Source organism: Ursus maritimus, unplaced genomic scaffold, assembly GCF_017311325.1.
Source record: "Ursus maritimus isolate PB19 unplaced genomic scaffold, ASM1731132v1 scaffold_14, whole genome shotgun sequence".
Lineage (NCBI taxonomy): Eukaryota > Metazoa > Chordata > Mammalia > Carnivora > Ursidae > Ursus > Ursus maritimus.
In genome coordinates, this window is record NW_024423786.1 from 342,424 (window position 1) to 360,111 (window position 17,688).

General features: G+C 50.9%; 1 protein-coding gene across 2 annotated transcripts in view; it reads right to left on the reverse strand.

Annotated features, from left to right (window-relative positions):
* ALDH1L1 (aldehyde dehydrogenase 1 family member L1) overlaps positions 1-17,688 on the reverse strand; it is a 115,711-nt gene that overhangs the window by 85,998 nt on the left and 12,025 nt on the right. For both annotated transcript variants that reach the window (XM_040628350.1, XM_040628352.1), the window contains 8 exons: positions 15,310-15,461; positions 13,015-13,249; positions 11,978-12,143; positions 10,089-10,190; positions 9,238-9,327; positions 8,174-8,311; positions 6,100-6,225; positions 2,639-2,730 (listed from right to left, as the gene is read on the reverse strand). In XM_040628350.1, coding sequence (XP_040484284.1) covers positions 2,639-2,730; positions 6,100-6,225; positions 8,174-8,311; positions 9,238-9,327; positions 10,089-10,190; positions 11,978-12,143; positions 13,015-13,249; positions 15,310-15,436 — 1,076 coding nt within the window. In that variant the 5' untranslated portion in view covers positions 15,437-15,461. The remainder of the gene's footprint in view (positions 1-2,638; positions 2,731-6,099; positions 6,226-8,173; positions 8,312-9,237; positions 9,328-10,088; positions 10,191-11,977; positions 12,144-13,014; positions 13,250-15,309; positions 15,462-17,688) is intronic.

Consider the following 17,688-nt stretch of genomic DNA (forward strand, 5'->3'; position numbering starts at 1 on the left):
TATTCCATGCTCATGGATCAGAAGAATTAACATAGTTAAAATGTCCATGCTACCCAGAGCAATCTACACTTTCAATGCCATCCCAATCAAAATACCAGGACATTTTTCAAAGAACTGGAGCAAATAGTCCTTAAATTTGTATGGAACCAGAAAAGGCCCCGAATCGCCAAGGAACTGTTGAAAAGGAAAAACAAAGCTGGGGCATCACAATGCCGATTTCAAGCTGTAACTACAAAGTGTGATCACAAAGACAGCATGGTACTGGCACAAAACAGACACATAGACCATGGAACAGCATAGAGAACCCAGAAATGGATCCTCGGCTCTTGGGCAACTGCTTGATAAGCAGAAAAACATACAGGGGAAAAAGACAGCCTCTTCCAATAAATGGTGCTGGGAAAATGAGCAGCTATGCAAAAGAATGAAACTTGACCACTCTCTCACACCATACACAAAGATAAACTCCAATGGATGAAAGACCTTGATGTGAGACAGTGAATCCATCAAGATCCTAGAGGAGAACATAGGCAGCAACCCTACGACATTGGCCAAACTTTTCATGACACATCTCCAAAGGAAAGAGAAATAAAGAAAAAATGAACTGTGGGACTTCTCAACATAAAAGCTTCTGCACAGCCAAGGAAACAGTCAAAAACAAGAGGCACCGACGAATGGGAGAAGATATTTGCAAATGACACTACAGAAAAAGACTGGTATCCAAGATCCACAAAACTTCCAAACTCAATAGCAGAAACAAATAATCAAATCAAAAAATGGACAGAAGATATGAACAGACACTTTTCCAATGAAGATGTACAAATGGCTAACAGACACATGAAAAAATCATTAGCCATCAGGGAAATTCACATCAAAACCACAGTGAGATACCACCTTACACCAGTTAGAATGGCAAAAATTGACAAGGCAGGAAACAACAATTGTTGGAGAGGATGATGAAAGGGTCCTCCACATTGTTGGTGGGAATGAAGTGGATACAGCCACTCTGGAAAACATGTGGAGGTCCCTTTAAAAGTTAAAAATTGAGCTACCCTATGACCCAACAATTGCACTACTGGGTATTTACCACAAAGATACAGACGTAGTGAAGAGAAGGGCCATATGCACCCCAATGTTCATAGCAGCATTGTCCACAATAGCTAAATTGTGGAAGGAGCCGAGATGCCCTTCAACTGATGACTGGATTAAGAAGATGTGGTCCATATATACAATGGAATATTACTCAGCCATCAAAAAGAACGATTTCTCAACATTTGCTGCAACATGGACGGGAGTGGAGGAGATAATGCTAAGCGAAATAAGTCAAGCAGAGAAAGACAATTATATGGTTTCACTCATTTATGGAACATAAGAACTAGGAAGATCGGTAGGAGAAGAAAGGGAAGAAGAAAGGGGGGTAATCAGAAGGGGGAATGAAGCATGAGAGACTATGGACTCTGGGAAACAAACTGAGGGCTTCGGGGGTGGGGAAATGGGATAGGCCGGTGATGGGTAGTAAGGAGGGCACGTATTGCATGGTGCACTGGGTGTTATACGCAAGTAATGAATCATGGAACTTTACATCAGAAACCAGGGATGTACTGTATGGTGACTAACATAATATAATAAAAAAATATTATTATTAAATAAAAAAGAGACTGCCAGAGAAGAACCACCTTTTGACTGGAAATGCTGATAACACAAGAAATTAGAACAGAGCTACTGTGCAGACATCTTGTCACTACAAAGAGAAATCCTGCCCCAAAATGAAGAAGTGGCCATGTTAATGACATAATTTGAGTCTTTGGAATAAACAGCCATGCCTATAGAAAGCTACCATGGTCCTTTTGACTGTTGGTTCTTTTCTGTTGAAACCAGACTGAACTAAGCCATGGTTGCTTGCAAGCAAAGATGTTCTACTACACCCCACATCCTTCCCTTTATACGAATTGGAATTTACCACTGCTAAATGGAAAGCAGGACGATTCATCTGAAGTTGAAGAATGGGTAACCTAGTCTACGGTGATCCCTAGCTGCCCATTCTTTTTCCCCACAAACCTTGGCTTTCACTGGGGATGCTGGAGCTTGTGGCAGTTTTAAAATGGAGCTGCACATTGTTGATCCTCCTCCCATTGAGGGCTGGGTCTCTCGCCATTGAATCTGGGCAGGCTTATGACCACTGAGAACAATCAGGTCAGGGGCAGTGATGCCATGTGACCTTCCAGGCTTGGTCTGCATCTGCATTGTTTGCTGGCACCAGCACACTCAGAGCCATAAGCCACCACCTACGATGCCACCAAATCCCAGAGCGGCCACTCGGGGGCTGCAACACATAGGTGCCTGGTCAGCGTTGCTACCTCAGCAGATGCCAGCCCTTCGGGCCCAATGGCCAGACACAGCAGTGAGAAGTCACCTTGGAGGAGCATACCCCTGCCCGGCTCTTCTAGATCCTGCCAGTCCACTGACCCACCACCATTTGACATGAATCCCCAAGGCCTACACACATGGGTCCTTTCTGGATCCCTGATCTGAATGATCATAGACATAACAAATGGTGGTTGTTTCCTGCCACTCAGTTTTAGTGTGGTTTGTGACACAGCCACAGACACCTGGGACTGGACCCCTCCACTCCTGGCCTTACCTCACAACATCCACTGAAGCAGCCCCTGATTTGAAGAAATCAGTGGAGTCTTCCACCTCCAGGACACTGGGGAGAATCCGTTTCCAGGCACTCTAAAAAACAGATGCAATGAGAAAGGGCTCCCAGGGGAGCTGGGAGCAGGCACCTTCAAGGTGAGAACAGACCCTGATATACATTCGGACCACCTATTGCCAGGCTGGGCTCTCTGTCCACTCCAAGGTGCTGCTGTTCTCAGGAGCCTGATGTTAATGGAGTGACTGCCTCCTTGGGAAGTAGAAGCCCAAGGAGCTCAGCTACTCTCCTCCTGCCCACCTCACCTTGACCCCAACTTCTTTGGGATCCCTATACCAGTTCAGGGGCAGCAGGAAGACCAGACGTATGGAGCTCAGGGTGTGGCTGTGGACCAGCTAGTCCCAAGCCCACTTCACACCCAGCCTCACCTGGGTGCTGTCACCCAAGTGAGGTCCTCAGAGTGACACTGGTGTTGCAGCGTGGAAGGGAAAGCAAAGTGCGGGGGTGGTTCTGAGGGTAAAAATGAGGCACACTGATGGGGCTCAGGAGGCCTGGGTCTTGTCCTCACTGATAGCTGGTTCTGTGCCCCTCTGTCCCGGGGTCTGCAGAGGGCAGCAGTGCCTAGGAGCCAGCCCCATGGATGAGCATGGACAGGGCAGTGCCAGTGGGCAACACATCCAGAATTCTAAGACCATCCAGTGGATCAGGATGGGGCGGCTGTTCTCTGGCTGGGTTCCCAGTTGGGCTTCTCAGGACAGGAGAAGATGCCTCACACTTTGTCTGAACTTCAGGCCTGGCTGGTCACTGGCCCAGATGGAGGTGGACAGATCCAGTTAGGACCAGCCCCCTGGCACCCTTAACCCAACCTCTCCTTGGCTCTCTCTTTCAGTCTTGGGAAGGTGTTGTGATTTGCCTTTCCCATCCTCAGTGTGACCATCAGCAGCCATGCTGGGCCACTCCCTATCCCTACTTGACTACTGCCTGCCCTCGGGCCTCCGCCTGGGCCTTTGCCCAGCAGTGATGCCCTTCTCTGAACCCCAGCTCATGTTTAAAACCTGGGCATCCTCTAGGGCAACTGCTGTGTCACTTCTTCCCTGAAATCTTCACTGACTGCTCTGCTGGCAGGGTTACCCTCTTCAGACTCCAGCGGCCTGGGGCCATGGGTCACCTGTTGGTGTATGGGAATACCACCCTCTGCTGCCTACTGATGCATTGACCCTTGTCAGATGCGTAGGAATGTCTGAGAGGCAGTGCCCCCCAAAGCCATACTGCCTTGTTCAGACCCCAGCTTGGCTCCTGACAAGCCATGGAGATGCAGACAGCCTCTCAGCGCCTATTTCTTCATCTGTGCAAGGGGCTGATAACTGCTGTGGGGCATGTCTTGCTTGAGGCAGGCAGAGCATTTGGTGTACAGAAGGAGCTCAGCAAATGCGGCGTTTGTGCCACCTGCAGTGTTCTGCACAGCCTTGGCTCAGGAGGGTGTGAGGCTGGGCTTGTTTCCCGTAGCCTGCCCCAGTCTACAGTGTGCACTTGGTGAGATCTGCTGAATGGAAAACAGAGCTGACCCCTGCTGTGGCCACCAGGATGGGCTCTCTCCATCAAGACCGGAGCCACAACTGCCCCACACTGGCCTCTCCTCCCCGGCCATCTCCTCTTCACCCCAGTTGCCTCCACACCAAGCATTCTGAAAGGGCCAGCCCAGCTGTGACCAACAGGTATCCTCATAACAATGCTAAGGATGACAGAGGCCATGTGGCAAGCAGCACAGCAGCGGAGGCCAGGATTCCAGACCCACCAGCTGGGCTGCAAGCCCAGGCCTGCATGCATCTGCTGTGACCCGGCCTCAGGCCTCAGCTCCTGGGCTGGGAAATGAAGGTAAGAATAGCTCCCACTTCATGGAGTTGTTACAGTAATTAAACACACTACCATTCCTGAAGTGTTTAGAACATGACACGGGTACACACTCCACAAGAATGTGCCTCTTCTGATGACCATTAGGTTCCCTGCCAACAATTACTGAGGTCCTCGTAGGTGCTGCTGAATGGACCCTCTCCATATATGTTCTCTCCTCTACCACGCACAGCACCCACGGGCGTGGGGTTTGTTCTTCTCAGTGCACAGATGAAAGACACAGTTGCAGCAGCTTTTGACTCAGGTTTAACACACAACCTTAGTCCATCCTGAGTGCCACTCAGCTGGAAGCTCTAGAGAAGGTCAGCTGGCCCTGGAACCCCAGCAGGCACAGGGCTGGGGCCAGAGCAGTGGCTCCAAGAATAGTTTTGAATGAATAGGCTTTTTTTTTCCTCCTTTTTCTTTAACAGACATTCAGAATGTTCAGCTTTCTACTGAGGAAGTGCTGAGTGCCCTCTGGAGCAGCACCAGCTCCTCGTGTCCCTCCCTTCCTGAGTCCTGTCCCCTGCACTTGTCATCAACACCCACAGTCACCACTGTGGCTGCCAACTGGTCCGCCATCACCCACCACAGCCCTCCCTCCCCCAGAACTCTCTCCACTCAGCTCTCAGGGCAAACCTCCCCTCCTCCTGCCCAAGGGAGCCTGCCTTGATTATCCCTTCTAAAGTCATCCTCCAGCCTCCAAGGACCTTGTTTCCATCACCCTGTTGTTTCGCTCATGGCACTTCTCTTTGTCTGAAATTATCTTGTTCGTGTTTGGCTGTTCGTTGGCTCTTTTCCCCCATGGAAAGGGACGCGTCATGACAACAGGGACATTGCTTATTATATTCCTAGTGTCTGACTTAGCACCTGGCATTTGATAGGAGCTCATATGTATTTCCTAAATAAGTCACTGAGTACATGACTGAATGAGTGAATGAGTGAAAATTCATCTAATGCCTTCCATTCAATAAAGCTAAGTGCCATCAATACCATGCCTCCCAAGAAGACAGAGATGAGTGGGGGGAGCAAGAAGGACCAGGAACAACTCTGGAAGGTGACCACTGATTTGACTTGTGGTGGAAGGGACTGAGTCTTAGGGAGGGAAGTGCTCTCTGGCATCATGCAGGGCAGCTGGATTAGAGTCCAAGTCTGCCTGACTATGATGCCCGTGCTGGTCACAGTGCAAGAGACTCCCTCTTAGGGAGCTTTTCTGGAAGGTTACAGTGCACACATTCTCATCAAAGGACCATGGACTTGGCATCTACCTGCCTTTGTCATCTATTCCAGGCGCTTCTTGCTTCATTTGTCCACCATGGACAAGGACTCCTTAGGAAAGTCAGATCCAGCCAGCCAAATCCCAGTGCCCCAGTGACAGAGGAAGAGAGCAAGGGGACATCAGAAAGCCCCAAGACAGGATAGAACCAGCATTGTGCCTGGGGTCAGCACATATATCCACAGAGAGTATACACACCCAACTCCGGGGAGTGTGAGTCAAAAAACACATGTGCAATGCACACCCTGCCCAACCAGACACAATTCATGAAGGGGTCTCTTACCCTCACAGCCTCTGCCATGACCAGCTCTTCCTCAGTCAGCTCAAGGGCATTGCTGTCTGCTCCCTTGAAGAAGTGGGAGGCTGGGATCATCTTGCCATCCTCCAGCTGGATGTTCTTCACCAGCAGCTGCAAAAAGAAGGCTTCACAGCACCTGAGGTTGCCCTCCTCTCAGGGAGAAGAGCGATTCCACATGGAGCACTGTGTTGGGCACGCCACACACTTCATCTCCAACCCCCAACACGAGAAAGGGCACAAGATTAATGAGGAAGAGAGATGTTCAGAGTGGGCATGCTGGTTATTCTAAGGACACAGAGGGAATGGTAGAGCTCACTTCTCCCGATCACCTACCCCCTACAAAGCTCTATCGCCCGATAGACCAGCTCCCAGAAGCCCCATGGAAACATCTGGTGAAGGTCATCAGATGTCCTATGGGGCCTAGAGGTGGGAAGAGGAGCAGACGAGGACATCTGTGTTTGACAAGAGTGGTTTATAAGAATGGCAACTCTATATACACCCTAACATAACTGGAGTCAGATTCCCTGCCTGATCTCCACCCTTTCGCCTTTTGGAGATATTCTGGAGCCTTCTGTGGGCTAGAGCCCAGCCAGACCCAGACAGAGGTTCCTGAAAGATGCTTTAACCAAGGGTCTCTGCCAAGGCTGCTTCCTTTGCTTTACTTTCCCTGTGGACATCATGGAAGGTGCAGTTGGTGTCCCTATCTTCCAGCTGCTGCATGGGTGGGCCATTAGCAGCCTACATCTGCATCTTCCTCCTACATGGCTGTTGCTGGATAAACACAGCCACACACAGAGAGGCCCAGAGGCTATGCCTCATTGCCAATCCCCTTTCCCAGGGGCAGCAGACACTGAAGACTGTGAGCATGCAGGGGCATAATCAGCAGAGGCAATTCACACTGCAGAGCCCGGGATGAGAAAAAGGCTGGAAGACTCCAGAACCCTTATATCTTTGCTTAGCATTGTCTTCTGCCTCAGCCTAGCCCTAGGTTGTATGGGATTTTCCAAGAGCACTCCTCGATAAATCATATGCACTAGAACTCCCGTCTCAGATGTTGCTTCTAGGGAACTTGACCCAAGACAGATAGCATCTTTCAACAGCATGTATCAGGCATGAATACCTAAAACACCCGATCACTGTAAATCACAGACACTGATGGCAGCCTTGGGTCCTCCAATGGCAGGGCACAGAAGGATGGGCACTGAGAGTAAGTTCACACCAATCTCCAGCAAAGCTACTCCACACTCCATCTGGCCTACACGCACCGATGCAGCCAATGGTTCAACATCCACAGGGTTTGTTGAAATCCCCAAAGTGCTTGGAGACCCCTGCCTGTACTCCTTCTTCTCTGCCCCAGTATCTTAAGGTTCAGACCTGCCCAACCATTGCACAGAGTAAGTATTAGTGGCCAAGAGGTGGGCCTCGGAGCCAGAATCTTAGGACTTGAATCCCAGCTGTGCCACAAACTAACTTGGTGATGTTAGGAGGGTTATTTACACCTCTTTGCTTCAGTTTTCTCTTCTATAAAATGAGTATAATACATATATCATACAGTTGTTGGGAAAATCAAATTTACTAGATATAAATCATTTTAAAGTAGCGCCCAGGCACACAGAAGGCGCTCAGAGTTGCAGAGTCTGCTAACATGAGTCAGGGCATGCAGTGTGCCCAGCATGGCTCCAAGGGTTCTTCACTGTGACGTCCCTGTTCAGAAAGAAAGAAACTGAGGCACAGTGATTCCGTGACCACACCCAGTGGCACCTGGACACTCTGCTGGACTAAAATGAGGCTCCAAGTTCAGAGCCCCCCGGACAGGGCCTCTCCCTGATTCCAGTACCCTCACAGGGCACCCAGATCTGGCTGAGGAGCCTGGTCAGGAACAGCAAGGAAGGGGCCAGCCTTCCTAGAATAGGGAAGTACAAGCATAGCGTTTTCCGGAATCCTGGAGCCTGCAGTTTCACTTTCCCCCGTTTTCTCCAGAGCAGCCTGGGGTCTAACTGCCAGGCCTGAGTCCCTGGAGCCTACAGTACAGACATGTGACTGACAGCAGCACCATTACCATTCTGTCATCATTCCCGAAAAGGATGAGTCCCGCTTTGGTGACTACCCCCGGACGATGGGCCCCCAGGATGGGCAAATCTTCTCCCTCAGGCACCAATCCCTCAGTGTTTAGCGTTGAGTTGAAGAATGTCAGCTTCTGTTGAGGACAGGAAAACCAGAAGATGGTGGGTGAAAGAGGCTCCCACTGCTGGCAGCCCAGGCAAGTCTGAGCAGGGCTAAGGGGATGAAGGAGGGGACAAGGGCAGCCACAACATAAGAACTGCAACCCCAAGGACTCTGCCTCCAGGGACACAAACAAGACCTGGAGGAGCCTAGGAGGCCTCACAGAGCCCTCAAGCCCTGGACGCTCCTTAGACCCTATGTATTGGCCCTTGGCCTCAGACCTCAGGTGGACAGACAACCAGGAGAAAATCCATTCAAGGCATCACAGAGTGCCCTGGGGACGCCACCAAGCACTGGTCACTTTGCAAAGAATCTTGTGGTGATGAGGGCAGGAGAGAGACTCCTGGACAGAGTCTGGGCAGCTGGGCAGCAGTCAGGGGTTTGTTTGTCTGAGGCTTTGTGGAGGACAGGACTGCCCTCTGTGGGGAGCAGATGAAGGTCTTCGCTCACAGTCCTGCCGACAACTCCCAAGGCCTCTTGAGAGCCTGTGAGCACCAGGGCTCACCATCTTTAGCATCTGAAGAATGCCCACTGCCCAATCCCTGGCCTGAGCATGCTGCCCCTTCCCATTGGGGCCAAGTCAAAGTCAGAGCTGGACTTGGGATCTCTGTGAGCCCAAGAGTGGGAGTCAAAATATTTCACAAGCTATACAGCTTGAGCTCAGGGTTGCTACAGGGACCTGGAAGCCTTGAGCTGTGCTGGACCTTTACCCTTCAGCCACTAGACGGTGGACAGGTCTCATGGTCGTGGGGGAGGGGTGGAGGTGACTGAGGGCACTTGGGTGGCGTTGGGGGTCAGGGCAGTGCTATTTGCCAGCCAGTTCAGACATATTTTGATAGTTTTACAGCCAGCAGGGCACACCAGTGCATCTAGCCCAATCCCAGCCATGCACAAACATACCTGCCCACAGGCCTCTGTCCAGGCACCCGGCACCTTGTCATTCCCTCGAATCCAGTTATGAATGGCCTCTGCTGGCTGCTCCCAGTTGATCTGTGGGGCAAAACATGTGTGCTCAACCAGTCTCTTCCCTACTCCTTGGTCATCCTCTGCCATTCTCCTACCTTCCCCCAACCCCCCACCTCCCAGCCACCTCCCATCCCACCTGTGCCCTGATGACCCTTGACTGGGCGGAGGCCTGGGGAGGCCTTTCCCTGGTACCCCAGTTGTGGGTGCTCTCTGACCCCAGCCTTCCACTAGTTGTGCAAACTTCAGGATGATTGGGGAAGATAGCACTCTGTTAAGATGGCCAAAGCCCTACACGACCTCCCTAGCACAGAGTACAGGCCCATTGCATCGCCCCTGACAGATTCTCCTCACCTGCAGGGCTCACATAGATCCCTATGCACCCCATAAGCCCTGAGCGCAGGTACAGCCCACAGGTCCCCCCCGATACTCCCAAGGCTGCAATAGCTCCAAGAAACTGAATTACCTCTCATACCCCATCTTAGAGACTTCCGGCCCTGTGGCTGATTTTTTATACACCACCCCACCCCAGCTCTTCTTCCTGGGGACACTGCCTGCCCATTCTTCCCTAAGGGGAACAGAGAAGAAACCAGAACACACCCTGTTTCCTGTCTGTCCAGGTGCCATATGAGCTTTGCTCATGTGTCTCCTGCCTGGGCTGCTCTCTCTTCAGGCCTTAAGCAATTACAGCTTGGCAACTCAGCCTAAACCCCAGCTTCCCTGGGACACCCTCTGTACCCCAGCCCATGCACAGGCAAGCTTCAGGGTGGGCAGGGCCCTGCACTCACCTTGGCTGTTTCCTTCTTCTGAATGCCTTCATAGGTGGCTCCTTCCTCAGGCTGAGGGAGTCTGGGGGCTTTGCCCTCAGCGATCAGCCTCACAGCCTGCACCTGGGGAGACGAGGCCAGTGGGCACCCCCAGCATTACAACCCCTGGGTTCACCATGAGCCTGGACTCAGTCCCACACTGACCAGACTTGCCTGGCCCCACACCTGGCACACAACGGGCACCAAGGAGCCATCATCAGAACGAGTACAGTTAGTACAGTCACGATGAGCACAAAACCCTGCCCTCTCTACCACACACAATTGTAGACGATTATACAGAACGTCTTGTGCCTTCTGAGATCTTAGGAGACTATATACACTACAAAGCCCTGTAGACGGGTAACAAACACAAATTCCCATGTTTTTGTCTAAAACCGTCCCCATCTTTTAAGGAGAATGGATCCTGAGCCCCAGGATGTGTTTGGAAGTCTGAGATTAAGCAGCAAGCAGCTTCTCTGGTGAAGAAAGGGGAAGGTTGTGGAAGAAGGAATCAGGGAAGTGGAGAGGAGGGCAGGGAGCCTGGGCCCGTCCTGAAGGGGTCCTGGGGGGAGAGTCCCAGGCCGCCCAAACCAAGAAGTGATGGGCGTCAGAAATGTCTAAAGCAGGACTGTCCTGCAGAATGCTCTGCAATGGTGGACATGTTCTATGTCCGAACTGTCCAACACAATGGCCATCGGCCATGTGTAGTTCCTGTCCTGGGGACCTGAAAAGTAGCTAGTGGGACTAAGGAACTCAATTTTTAATTAAAATCCAATTTAATTAATTTAATAGCTGCATGTGACTAGCAGCTGCCATATTGGAAAGCGTAGCCCGAAAGGATGTTTTTAGTTGTTTCCTGTGGGCTGTGCCAGATAACCCATCAAATCTCCAGCAAATCTACTTTGTTCACTATTTCTGTGAGTAAGTGGATTCCATGGGAGAGAATACAAGAGGCATCTTGTTCGACACAACGTGAAAAATAAAAGGTGGCTGGCAAGAAGCAGAAGCAGAGAGAAGGGGACGGCTGACATACGGGCAGCAGCGAACACTCTTGGTCATTGCAATGCTTATTGCTACCTCCAAACGGGGAATGCTCTCCTCTTAGACCTGACCTCCTGTCTGATTCCTGCCTGTTGCTGGTATTAATGGGAGGTTTAAGTGTGACTGCCTTTGGCCAACCCTGGCTGGCCTCCTCTGGCTCCACCACCGATAGCCCCACAGACACATCAATCCCTATAGGGTCAGGCCTCACGGGACCTGCCTGCTGTGCCAACCACAATTGCATCTGACTTCAGTCCTTTTTGTCTGTCTTGCTTTGATGACAGAACCCTCTCTCGTGCAGACAACTCAGCCTGCATGACTACAGTTGGGCTTCTCTGATTTTTCATGCATGAATTCTGTGAGAAAGGAGTTTTTGTTCCTTTGAAATCAAGAGGTATAAGCCTTGAGCCACCAGTGACTACCTTTCCTTCCATCTGAGGGCAGCCCACCTGAAAATGAAACTAATCAACAGAAAAGTACAATCAGTAGGAAGACAGAGATACAGAACCCTGTGACAGGGCTTATGCCCCTGGACTCAGCCATGCTTGACACCACCCTTGCTTTTTGTCTTCTGTATTAAATGGGCCAAAAGCTATTCCGTTTTTGGATAAAGCTTTTCGAATTGGGTTCTGTCAGTGGTAAGCAACAGTCTCGCCTAGCACAATACATCGTATGTCCTAATCCTGCCTCTTTGAGACCCTGAAATGAGAGCTCTCTCCCTCCAGAATTCTGGAACTAGGGAGCAGCCTGGAGGTGGAGGCAGGCTGGGCCTAGAAAGGGTGCCCAGACAGGGAGGCCCACATGTGGCATGGCCAGCTCCCAGCCCTTACCATTCCTTTGATGCCTTCAGGGAAGAGGAAGCGGTTGTACAGAGTGCTCACGGTGTCGTCCGGGAGGATCTCACACTCCTTCTGGAGCAGAAGGTCCCCAGTGTCCAGACCGTCATCTGCCCAGAAGATGGTAAACCCCCCTTTCTTGTCTCCATGAATGAGGGTCCTGGGGAGCACAAGTATGAAAGCCTGAGTCCAGGAGGAAGGACCAGGGAGAAGGGCAAATTGGGAGCAGCTCCTGTGGCCCCTGGTCACCCTCCAACAACCTCCTTCCTGTCCCACCCCGAGAGGACTGATACCTGCTCTGGTGAGACCTGGAAAGAGAAGGTATTTACTGACACCAACCACATACTAGGCGTTGTGGTAAAAACCCTATATGCCTGGTGTGACATAATACCCCAACAGGTGTCACAGGCATTATACGCCCCTTTTACAGATAAGGAAGCTGAGGCCCAGAGAAGTGAAGAGATGTAACCAGAGGTCAGGGAGCCTGAATCCCAGTCTGACTACAAACCCACTCTTTTCCCAGCTCAGATGTCTCCCCTTGCTGACCACCCAACTAAACTGCACCACCCACCAGTCACATCATCCCATTTATTGTCCCCTGAGCGCTTATCATGTCAAACTATGTTGTTCAGGTGACCCTTTACTTCATCTCTGTTCCTTTCCAAGTGGGATGCTACTGTGTACTGGCAATGGGTGTGGGTTAAAGCATGCCTCTGGCCGCACGGCCTGGGCTGGTACCCTTGGGGGAGCACCTTAACCCACTCTGTCCCGGTGACGCTGCGGCAGGATGGGAACACTGAAGTGCTCACTTCACAGTTTACTGCAGGAATGCAGAGCACTTGATGACGCCTGTCCCGGGTTCTCTCTGGCACTCTTGATTACTCATCACATCTCACCAGTCAGCTGTGTGGATGCCATCTGGCGTGCAAGACAGGCCCCTGCATGACGCCTGCTCTGTGGCCCCAGAGCAAAGCTCTGGGCTAGGGGAGGATGACTTCTGGGCAGATGGGGGTGTTTTTGTCCTGTCTCACCAGTTGATGGCTGAGGCCCCTCGGTGGCGGGGGAGCAGACTTGGGTGGTAGATGATGGAGCCATGGCGGGGGGCACTGATGACCTCCATGGGGATGAACTGGCTGCAGAAGGGCAGGACGTTGAGTTCAGCACCCAAAGCCTGGTATTTTGCCACCACATCAGGCAGAGCCTGTCCTTTTACCCGCCAGTGGGGGAACTTGAACACCGGCACTCCATCCTTCTCGGCTTCCAGGCCTGTGGGACAGCAGGTTGAGAAACCGGCCCCTCCCTGCATGCACCCACCCACAGCCACTGCTGCCTTCCCAGTAAAGTGACTCCTGCATCTTCTCTCCCAGCCTATCCCTCCTGTCCTTCCCCACTGCATAGCGGGGCTCCACTGGGCAGCACAGAAGGGCAGCACCAAGGGGATAGCACTGGCCAAGGGTGAAGTTGCAGGGGCTGCTCTGCATGAGCAGACTGCTTCTGACCTCCAAGACATCTAAGCTCCCCCTCGCCCAGACTCCTGTCTGGCCCCTGAAGACTGAGCTCTTCTCCTCAACCCCTCCCACAGCCTCGTCATGCTGTCCCCAAGTTACTGTCCTTCACCCTTCTACTGCTCTCTGGGATGGCAGCTAGGACGCTGCAAACTGCATTCCCGTTTCATCAGCTGCTCCCTGTCGAGCACTGCTGATAAAGGGTGCTGGAGGGAGACTAAGAGGCTGAGGAGAAGGGGAAAGAAGGCAAAGGAGCAGGGACTCGCTCCTTTCTATCAGGTTCCTGCCCTGAGAGTCCCCCACCCTGCTGCCTCACTTCTTCACCCTAGAAGCAGCACTGTCTTCCCAGAGTAGAAGCTGAATTAGTTTGCTGTTTTCCCAATATCTGCAGAATTAGCAGCAATGTACACCTTTCTCCCACTATGTCTGCTGTCCGAGGTCCGGGTCTCAGCTTGCAGACACCCCACCCCGCCCAGTTACCAGCACGTATAAGCAGCATGCTCAGTCCTCACGGGTCTGAATTACAGCCCCAAGCTTCCAAGTTTTAGGAGTTACAGTTTCCCTCCACCCCAGCCTGAGAAATGGCAGCTGCCATCTGCAGTCACTACCCTGACAGCGTGGAGTTCTCTTTTGCCTGCCCTCTTCAGCACCTAACAAACACATCCCTGTACTGGATTCTCTGTTAAAACACCCAGCATGATGACTGGCCTCTGATTGGACCTGAGCTGCCCTCTAGCCCCCGCTGCCTCTGCACTGCATTCAGGGGTATTGAGGGAGGGTGAGAGCAAAGTGAGCAGACTGGACTGTGCTTGCAAAAGCTGTTCACACTGTGACCAGAGGAATAGTTCTGCAAGACATCCAAGGTCAGGGTCAAGTCCCAGCTAAGCTCTGTCTGGGTCTAGGCTCAGAGACTAGTATTTGTGGTCACTTAGTGGCTGAGGGCAGGGCTCAGGCTACGGTGAGGTCAGGCTATATCACGGGACACACTGGCGTCAAGTCTGAGACTGAGGGCTGGTTAGCATCACAGTAGTGCTGGAGTTGGGTCCAGGCGTCAGCTGTGCTTCTCAGTCTAGGTAGATTAATTATTCCTATGAGCCAAGCCCCTGTGCTTGGCCAGCCCCACAAGGCTCCTTTCTCAATCTGGCCTTCCATTTTTAAGCCCTACTCTAAATCCTGCATCCGTCTGGCCTGAGAAGGACCTGAGTGTCCCTGGGAGGGTCTGTTCATTTGAGCAGAGGATGCTTGCATCCTAAAGTGCTGCTGAGGCTCCCAGCCTAGAGGCTAATGACCCTTAAACTGTGCTCCTCCTAGAGCCAGATGCATCAGCATCACCTGGGAACTTGTTAGAAATGCAAATTCTCAGACTCAACCACATCCTTTTGAATAGAAACTCCCAGGGAAAGGCTCAGCACTTTGCATAACAGGCACTCCCACTGATGGGGATATCCTGCACATTCACATTTGGAAATACTGACCTGCGGTGTCTCCCACCCAGCAGCCCTTTCAGAGCCTGGTGCTGGGGTCAGAGAAGCCTGGAATGGTCAGACAGCAGGACCCCGGGGGCGGGGAGACTGGGCTTCTCCCTGGCCCTTCTCCAGGACGCAAACCCCACCTCATGATCAGCTGGGGAAGGGGTCTCTATTTTGTTCCAGAAAAGCTGGGCAGCTGGTGGCACCTGAACAGGATTCAAGGTGGACCATGGAGGGCTGCCTCCAGCCAAGGATGCCCATGACCACCACAAGACTTCCGCTCCTATCTACTGCCCTCTGCTACCTGCCTGCCTGGGCACCCCCTTTCCCTGGTCCTGGGTCACCCACTCACCCAGGGGATCCGCCTTCCCATCCTTGTCTGGGACGGTGAACACGCCCACGACCTCGTGGCCCTCCTTCCTGAGGTGGCAGTAAACTTCCTGGCCGAACAAGCTCTGCCCAATCACTGCGATCTTCATGGCAGAAGGGATGGGTCAGAAGGATCTGAGGATGGAGTAAGACCGGAGTGTCAGACAGGGCTCACTGGCCTTAGGGAGCCAGCCCTAGTCCAGGTGGACGGCTGCACAGCACCTTGCCCCCCGCCCACCTCAACCACTTGGGGTCACCTCTGGGGCTCCCTGAGCATCAGGCCTCCTCAGAGAGCCGCTACTGTGAAAGGACGGGAGGAGAAGGTTTTGCAAGGGAGGAATTTTAGATGCCACAGTGCGTGATTCGAATGGAGATTATAGAATTAGGGATTCCTCCTTGAAACCCTCCAAACTGGCATGGAACACTGGCAGTCAAGTCCTCTGAGGTGTATTTGAGCATATTTCTGTAACTAACCAGTGCTATGACCTGGTTACATCAAGCCTCCGTTTTCTCAGATGCTAAGTGCCTCAAACGGCTTTCAGCTGCGGTCAGGCGTATATCCCTGAGCTAGAAAGCAGCAAGGGCGTCTGGGCCTGAGGGCCTGCTTACCTGGGCCTCACAGAAAGGAATGCCTGGGTGGATGGGCCCTGAGGACTGAAGGTGGGATCAGGGGGAATGAAATGGGGTGCCACTGGGCTGGCCAAGTAGAAGGAAGATATGTGAAATAATGAGTAATTACGTCGTGCAAATGTCTCTAAAGTTTGGTTGTTCATCACCATCCTCATATCTGTAACACCTGTTGTGCACTTGATATATTTCTTTAAATCATCCATTTGTAAAAATATACATGTCCTTTGGAAAATTTTATTGAAGTATTAACATGCTTCATACATACAGAAAAGTGCAAAATTACAGGTATGTAGTTCAATGAATTTCACAAACTAAGCACAGCCCTGTAATTAGCACTCAGAGAAAGAAACACCCAGTGCTCCATGCAATATGTGCCCTCCTTAATACCCATCACCGGCCTATTCCAGTCCCCCATCCCCCTCCCCTCTAAAGCCCTCAGTTTGTTTCCCAGCATCCATAGTCTCTCGTGGTTCATTCCCCCTTCTGTTTACCCCCCCCTTCATTCTTCCCTTCCTTCTCCTACCAATCTTCCTGGTATTTCTTATGTTCCATAAATGAGTGAAACCATATGATAATTGTCTTTCTCTGCTTGACTTATTTCACTTAGCATAATCTCCTCCAGTCCCGTCCATGTTGCTGCAAAGGTTGTGTAATCATTCTTTCTGATTGCTGAGTAATATTCCATTGTATATATGGACCACATCTTCTTAATCCAGTCATCTGTCGAAGGGCATCTTGGCTCCTTCCACAATTTAGCTATAGTGGACAATGCTGCTATGAACATTGGGGTGCATATGGCCCTTCTCTTCACTATGTCTGTATCTTTGGGGTAAATACCCAGCAGTGCAATTGCTGGATCATAGGGTAGCTCAATTTTTAACTCTTTAAGGGACCTCCACACTGTTTTCCAGAGTGGCTGTACCAACTTGCATTCCCACCAACAATGTAGGAGGGATCCCCTTTCTCCACATACTCTCCAGCAATTGTTGTTTCTTGCCTTGTCAATTTTTGCCATTCTAACTGGCGTAAGGTGGTATCTCAGTGTGATTTTGATTTGAATTTCCCTGGTGGCTAATGATTTTGAACATTTTTTCATGTGTCTGTTAGCCATTTGTACGTCTTCATTGGAAAAGTGTCTGTTCATATCTTCTGCCCATTTTTTGACTTGATTATTTGTTTCTCGTGTATTGAGATTGAGAAGTTCTTTGTAGATCTTGAATACTAGTTTTTTATCTGTAGTGTCATTTGCAAGTATCTTCTCCTATTCCATGGGCTGCCTCTTAGTTTTTTTGACTGTTTCCTTGGCTGTGCAGAAGCTTTTTATCTTGATGAAGTCCCACAAGTTCATTTTTTCTTTTTTTTCTCTTGCCTTTGGAGATGTGTCATGAAAAAGGTCATAAACAAATGATGCCCAAGTACGTTTTCTTTGAGTTCTGGCAGCTACTAGCAGGGAATGTCTCTAAAGCCAAGTCTCATTATATACCCAGATAATAGCAATCTATTTTTATAAAATGCTTTCAAGAAACCCAAGTAGAATGTTAACTATGCTTCTGTGCCCTGGTGGAGATGGGGTACTTTTTGGTGGTGAATTAAATTAAAAGCTGCCATTATGAGTTAGATTCTGTTCAACTTATCAAGTCATAAGATTGGGCAGGTCCAAAAGCAGTCAGTCTTTTTTTTTTTTTTTTTTTTTTTTTTTCTTTTGAAAGAAAACCAAGAAGGGGGAAGAGAC